General features: G+C 36.9%; 1 protein-coding gene across 2 annotated transcripts; it reads right to left on the bottom strand.

The window, feature by feature from the left end:
* Positions 1-3712: 3712 nt before the first annotated feature.
* On the bottom strand, positions 3713-6914 carry LOC125223173 (12-oxophytodienoate reductase 1-like). Of its 2 annotated transcripts, XM_089062722.1 has the most exons (6): positions 6737-6912; positions 5830-6659; positions 5598-5738; positions 5360-5490; positions 4922-5083; positions 3713-4501 (listed from the first exon to the last, which is right to left on the bottom strand). In XM_089062722.1, the coding sequence occupies exons 2-6, from the start codon at positions 5901-5903 to the stop codon at positions 3909-3911; spliced, it is 1101 nt and encodes a 366-aa protein (XP_088918848.1). In that variant the 5' UTR covers positions 5904-6659; positions 6737-6912; the 3' UTR covers positions 3713-3908. The 2 variants fall into 2 exon arrangements, with proteins under 2 accessions (XP_088918848.1, XP_088918847.1); XM_089062721.1 differs by having other exon boundaries at positions 5598-6659; positions 6737-6914.
* Between the last annotated feature and the right edge of the window lie 364 nt (positions 6915-7278).

Here is a 7278-nt window from a genome sequence, read left to right as displayed (position 1 = left end):
AGTTGAATTATTATTCAATAAATTAAAAAGGCCAAAACACCCTTGTATTTTCTGAAAATATCTAAATTTGATATATTTACCAACTTTTGAAATTTAATTAATAGATTCTGATAATATACTTATTTCTTTACTTTTGGATTTTAATTAGGGTTTATAATTTCTTTTAGTTATTCAACCATCCACATAATGTGATTAAGATCCTAACCTATTAGTCCAATAAAAAGAATTGGTAGCATTAATTCAACAAGTCTGATTATAAAGTGATTATGAATTGGTAGCATTAATTTAACAAGTTGATTATGAATTGGTAGCATTAATTTACAAGTTGGTTATAAAGTGATTAGTAATCTACCCATTTACAAAGTTGTTTAGAATTATTTATATTGAACTATCCAATTTTGAGCAAATTCTTTTTTTGTACATAACCTCAAAATTTACCGCAATTTACAAATTTTTTATTTCTATCTGATTTTGCTAACAAAAGACTGTATCTGGCCCAAACAAATAAAATAACATGTGTCGCTAATATGACATAATTGTGACTGCCTGGCATACACATGATATTAAATATAGGAGTATAATCATTGATCATAATAGCCTGTAAATTGTTATATTTTTTATTGAATTATAATTCTGTACACCAACTTAACAATCTTTTAGTCGATGACTTTAACTTTCAATTTCATCTAATTTAGCTAATGAGATTAGTTTCATTTAAAATAAATGTCACCGAAAAATTTGTCCGCCTAGTCATCACAAAATAAATTAAGAAAATGTCAAAAAAAAAAACGTTTCTGACCACCGCGGCAGTCTCGGCGGCTCACAATATGCCGGCGCGGAACCACCACCATCGCCCCATCCACGCTGCGTATGCAGCTGTTCCTCCCCCGCCGCGGCTCATCCGTCACTTGCAATAGACCGCCGCAGCGCCGCGGCTGATTACCGTGGACACTCTTAGGGCATCAACAATGCAGCCCCATTCAGAGCGGCTGCATTGCACCCCCTCAATCACTTATTTTTCGCCATTTAAATTATTTCATTTTGCTATTAACACTTATTTCTCAATTGAAATGAATGTACTTATTAATAAAAATTTAATTATTTAAAATGCTCAAAAGTTAGGTAGTATGAAATTGAGGCTAAATTTAGGCTTTTGTAACTGAAATTAAAAAAACTAACATGGCAGTTGAAAAATGAATTTATGGCTGGATTTCTAATCCAGCACTATGGATGCCCTTAAATGTTTGAACAATGACTTTTCCACAGTTTTGGATTTAAGATTTAAGGTTTAGAATAAAGTAGTAGTACTATGATTTAGGCTAGAGTGTGAAAAATCGAAAATAAGAATGATCCTCTTGTCCGAGTCAAGTTCTACTGTATTGATTTGGATGAAACATCAAAAAATCTTTACTGTATTTTCTTAACAAAATTAACGAAAAAGTTCATGTGTTTGCAATTAAGAAGAGGTGCACAGTGTACTATAGGTTTGTGGATTAGCAGTGAATCCAAGATTTAGGAAGCCTTAAAGTTTAAAAGTTTGGCACATGAATATAAGAATTATTAACACCAAGTCAATAATAAAGCACGAGAGATCTTAGGATCTTTTAAGAATTGTAAATCCAGTGACTCTTAATAAGGTCAAGAATACAATCAACGATCTTAATGGATTTATAAACTAAAGAGTAAAGGTCAATTTTGGTCCTAAACATATGGCCAAAATATCAATTCGGTCCAAAACATTCACTTTTTAAAAAACAGGTCCATAACAAATAAAAATGTTTACAAAGTAGTCATTTTTTAACGGCTCCGTTAAAAAACTAACGGTCAAGGCTAATTAACTATATTTTGACCTGATCAGAATATTAATCTATAATTAAATAAAAAATAAAATTAAAAATTAAAAAAACTAACAACCTTCTTCGTCAAAAAAACCTATCTCCACCAGCAAATCGCCGGCATAACTAGGGTACGCTCCCTTTCGGAAACGGGGTTCCAGCGCCCGCCGCCGTCTTCGCTGGCGTGGTGCTTTAGCCTCTCACTTTTCGACTTCGTCTCTAAAAACCAGAGACAAACTCCAAATTCACGACTCTCATCTCTCTCTCCTTCTCCTTCGCTAAAATTCTCTCCCCGCCGGCAAAATTCAGCCCCGTCGCCGCTACCGTTGTGGTGCCACCGGTTCTCTTTCTCACACTTATCCTCTCTATCTCCTCAATCCAAACCAATTCACTCTCTTTTCTGTCTCAATTCCAGTGGCCGCCTCCGTCAGTCGTCTGCCCGCTCTTTTCCTCCATCGTAGCCATCGTGTGATGGCGCCATACCGTCGCCCTCACACAGTTCCAGATCTGCTTCCCTCTGTTTCTCTCTTTCCATTACGGCTCTCCTTTGTCTTTCTCATTCGTTTCCCTCTCACCGCTACACCCTCTCGGTCATGCCCCTATGCAATCAGCACGACCACTTCCAAGCTCGCTCTCTCTTTGTGACGATTAATTGGTGTGGAGCTGCTGCTTCCATGAAGATTCGCAGCTCACCGTCGAGCGGCTGCTCTAGACTGGGCTCCTTCCACCGTCGTCAGAAAATGATTGTTAACTCAGCAATCGGGACTCGTGGGAGTCAGAAAATGAGTGTCTAGGTTTGAAGGGTGATTTTGCTGGGCGATTTCTTCGTAGGGTTTTCAATAGTGAATTGGAAGAGAATTCTGGGAGTTGAGGTAGTGTGTTCTTGCAGAGAAAATTAGGGTTCTTGAGATGAACGAGAAGGAGAAAGAAAGATGATTTGTATTAATTAAAATTCACTCATAGAGTCAAAATATCACTAATCAGGAGTTGATCGTCAGTTTTTGACGAAACCATAAAAAAAAGGATCACTATGACAAGAATTTCATTTGTTATAGACCCGTTTTTTAAAAAGTGAATGTTTTGGACCAAATTATTATTTCAGCTATACGTTTATGACCAAAATTGACCTTTACTCTAAACTAAATTATATTAAGAGTAAAGAATCAATACCCACTTGAAACTTAATCAATTTACATTTTGTTATTTTATATTATTGTTTTTAGTTATAAAAACCAATCATAAAACTAGTGGTCTAGATAATAATTGAAGTTTTATTTCTGCATTTCAATCTCAATGGCTATATACTTGTGTTAACTTTTAGCTATACTATAATTGCACTGTCCACTTACAGACTTACATACATTCAGTTATCAATGTTAATAAAAAGTGGATTCTTCACCATCAATCTGTCTAATTGAAAGTACGTTTATTTGATTTTGGAACGTGTCTCAAATAATTCAACATATCATAATGCCTTGACTCGACCACATATTATTTCGCACACATGAATCACATATATACGTCTAACATAAATAATTTGCATAATTACTCTCAATCTATAACATATACTAGCATCAAATAAGAGTGATAACATCAATATATCATCGTATAACCACATTTGATATCCATAACTCCACTAATATGCTCGGTCAAAAAACCAGGACAATCCACCATCAATCCAATAACAGATCGTTTAAACTAGATTAGGTCAAGCCAGAGATATTTCACAAAATAATTTCTGATTTGAATATGATGCACTCTACCATCACAATGACAGTGTTTTTTATAAGCATGGCAAAATCCTAATAATAATTAATTCTACTCTTAATTAGACTGAACAAAACTTGTGTTGTTTGTAAAATATGTAATGCAATGAATAACACATTAAAGTAATTACCGTAGAGGAGAAATGGTTTAAACCGGATACAACATACAATTACAAGTTACAACAAACTGTAATTTGGCAAAACACAAGAGTGTAACATATAAATATTAAAATCCATTTGGAAAACTAAAACACGCAGTGTAACATTTTTTTCCAAAATAATCCTTTATTGAGCAGGGCTAAACAGACTATGCTTGTTGAAGAAACGGATAGTCAGTATAACCAACAACAGGATCAGAAGTATAGAATGTGTTCCTGTCGTACTTGTTGAGCGGAGCATCCAAGGCGTACCTCTTTGGCAAATCTGGATTAGCCAAGAACAGGCGCCCGAATGCTACCAAATCCGCACCATCTCCAGCCACAGCTGCGCTCCCCGTAGTCCTGTTGAAGCCGCCAGCAGCGATGAAGGTGTTTTTAAATGCCTTCCTCATGGGGAGGAGCTGATCCTCAGCGCACCCTTCAATCACCGTTGAACCAACAGCACGTGGCTCGATCACGTGGAGGTACACGAGGTCCAGCTTGCTGAGTGCATTTGCCATGTAGAGGCCAAGCCCATCTGGATCTGAGTCCCCTGCCTCGTTGAAATCTGAATACGGAGACAGTCTCATCCCAACTCTTTTCGCTCCTATCTCGTCGACCACGGCTTCCGCCACTTCCAGAGCAAAGCGACACCTGTTCTCCAGGCTCCCGCCATATTCGTCTGTCCTGTTGTTCACTTGATCCTTCATGAACTGCTCGATCACGTAGCCGTTGGCGCCATGTATCTCGACTCCGTCGAATCCTACACATGTTGTGGATCAATAAATATGAGGGTCGTTCTCTTTGGCTGCAAATTTATCTCATGAAAGACAAGGGATATAAAAGATGATATTTTATCGCATACTTGGTCCCCCACTTTTTAATGCATATTCTTTAGGATGGAGAAAATAGGAAAATCTCATCACATCAACACTTCGTCAATTCCATAACAATATTGTGATAAATTCAAGTGAAAAAAGGGCTACCTGGAAATTTTCTCAAGGAAAACTATCCAACTTATAGAACATGTGAAAGAGTGGGAAAATGTCAAAAATATATGTTTTCCATTCTTTTCCATCAAAGAAAACGATATGCCCCGACTGGAAATCATGTCAATCCAAGTGTTTATGTATGTACTTATTTCATTTCTAGAGCATGATGATAGGCAGGGGATGACACCAACCTGCTTCAATAGCATTGCGTGCAGCCAATCTGAAATCATTGACAATACCACGAATTTCATCTATCGCTAGTGGTCTAGGAGGAGACCAGTCTACTCCGTATAGGCCAGGTGTCAGTCCTTTGTCTGTCGATGAGAGTGGAGCTTGCCCACCTGGCTGGTAATCTGTACAATGCACATTTTATTGTCATGAATCTGAACTTGCTAGCTTTAGCCACAGCAAAACAAGTAACAAAGGCCAACAGTTTATATATTTATTTACTTATTTTTGAGTTGGTATCAAGGTCTCCGGCCATTAGGCAGGGAAGGCATAGCACTATATGTTACTCTTATAAAACTAATAGGATATTAGTTAACTCATGAATATGCAAGTTACTCAAAAAGATACTGATCAAATAGAAACACTACTATGTGCAAACTATAAATTTTAGATTGGGATACCATTAGTAGAGACACGACCAACGTGCCACAACTGCACGAAGAAAACACCACCCTTTTGATGAACTGCATCGACTATAGGTTTCCATGCCTCGACATGCTCCTTTGTCCAAATTCCGGGTGTATCAGGGTACCTACATAGATAAAAATTGACAAAAATTTCAAACAAATCTGAACAGCAATTCAATCATAACTAATTATATCAAGTCCAAAGAGTAGTATTAAAATAATGTATAGGTACCCTTGAGCAGTGTCCGATACACCAGTAGCTTCAGTGATAAGTAGGCCGCCTTTGGTAGCTCGCTGAGAGTAGTACACTGCGGCATGTGGCTGTGGAACATTGTTGTATGACCGATCCCGGGTTAATGGTGCTAACACTATTCTGTTCATCAACACAACACCACCCAAATAATGAGAAACACACACACACACAGAGATAAAAAAAAAAGTAGTAATTGATGAAGGAATGAAACCTGTGGGAGAGGGCGAATTCTCCCATTTTGTATGGGGTGAGCAAAGGAATAACATCAGTGTTTTCAGCTGCCATAACTCTGATTTGATCTCTTAACTTTGTTTTTGTTTATGTTTTATTTGTGTAAAACACAGGACTATTTATAATAGATGCATGAAGCTGGTGGGAATTGCGTAGGCCATTACATCATTGGTGTTGTATGTTAGTTTTCCCAATTATTAGAAGGTGCCATTATTAAAGTCAAAAGGAAAGGGAAAGTGAGGATGAGACTCCACCTACAAATTAAATATAGAGGCGGCGGATCAAATCAGATTCGGAATTTCAATTCTGGGAACATGGGAGCCCATTAATTAATAATTATGCATGCTAATTTATCTTATTAGCTATATTTTTCATAAGAGCATTAATTTGCATCATCGATTGGTACAGATTTGTAGTATCCTGGAGTATCTAATATTTAATACTTATGAGGGTAAAATACAAATTGGTTTTCAACTTGTATTCGTCATTGCTGGTGGCAGCCAGTCCATATGGAGTATATATCACTATTGGGTTTTTTACTGTTTTTTTTTTTAAGTTTTATGTTTCGTTTTTCGTTTGAGGAATTTCATCGAGCATGTTGTGTGCCTGGGAGAGGATTACCATCGTCTCTGACGAGAAATAAACCAATCATGCCCAAATTTATTATCTCGCGGGAAAAAAGAAACAAATCCTTCAAAACCAACACTGAGCATAAAGAATACACCAAATTGGCAATGGTCAATTTCCATTTAAGAACACATAAGCTCCAGCATCCAGATTTTTAAACAAATAAAGCAAATATCGGATGTCCTATAACAAAAAAAAAAAAGGCAAGCTGAAATCCAGATAGAATTTTCATCAGTTTCACTTTTCAAAATATCACCTACCTTAATGAATTGATCTGAGTCGTCTGGCGTTGATGGCCCTCTAGAACAAGGCGGCGGGGGCAATTGCGGGAGAGGGCGGCGAAAAGTTTAAGCCTTTAAGGAGACTGGACGGAGGCCGGGGAGAGCGTCGGCCGATGCTCCGACAGAGGCAAAGTGTGAGAGTACTATCAAAATTCAAAAACCATTAGTCCATAATTATATATATATACAAGTATATCCCCATCGCGTTGGACAGCTCATGAAATTCGTACCAAATCCTATAATCTGTGCGAGATATGAACAAAAGAAATTATTTAACACACTCCGTACTAAAAAGTTTTGTATGACAATACATCAATGATTCAATTTTATTAATCCATTCCCAAGGGTGTGATCAATTGTTAACTTTTTTAAGTTGCTAACTTGCTAACTCATCAACGCAATGTATTAAAAATGTCAACACAATGACAGTAAAATGTCAACACATGATTCTGTTGAAACTTCAATATAATGTGTTGATATTATGTGTTGACATTTTAATATCACCGTGTTGACATTTTTAG

Source organism: Salvia hispanica, chromosome 1, assembly GCF_029641045.1.
Source record: "Salvia hispanica isolate PSC_SH4W2 chromosome 1, Shi_PSC_v1, whole genome shotgun sequence".
Taxonomy (NCBI): domain Eukaryota; kingdom Viridiplantae; phylum Streptophyta; class Magnoliopsida; order Lamiales; family Lamiaceae; genus Salvia; species Salvia hispanica.
The sequence above is the reverse complement of the archived record's forward strand: the minus strand, read 5'-3'. Positions and strand labels throughout refer to the sequence as shown.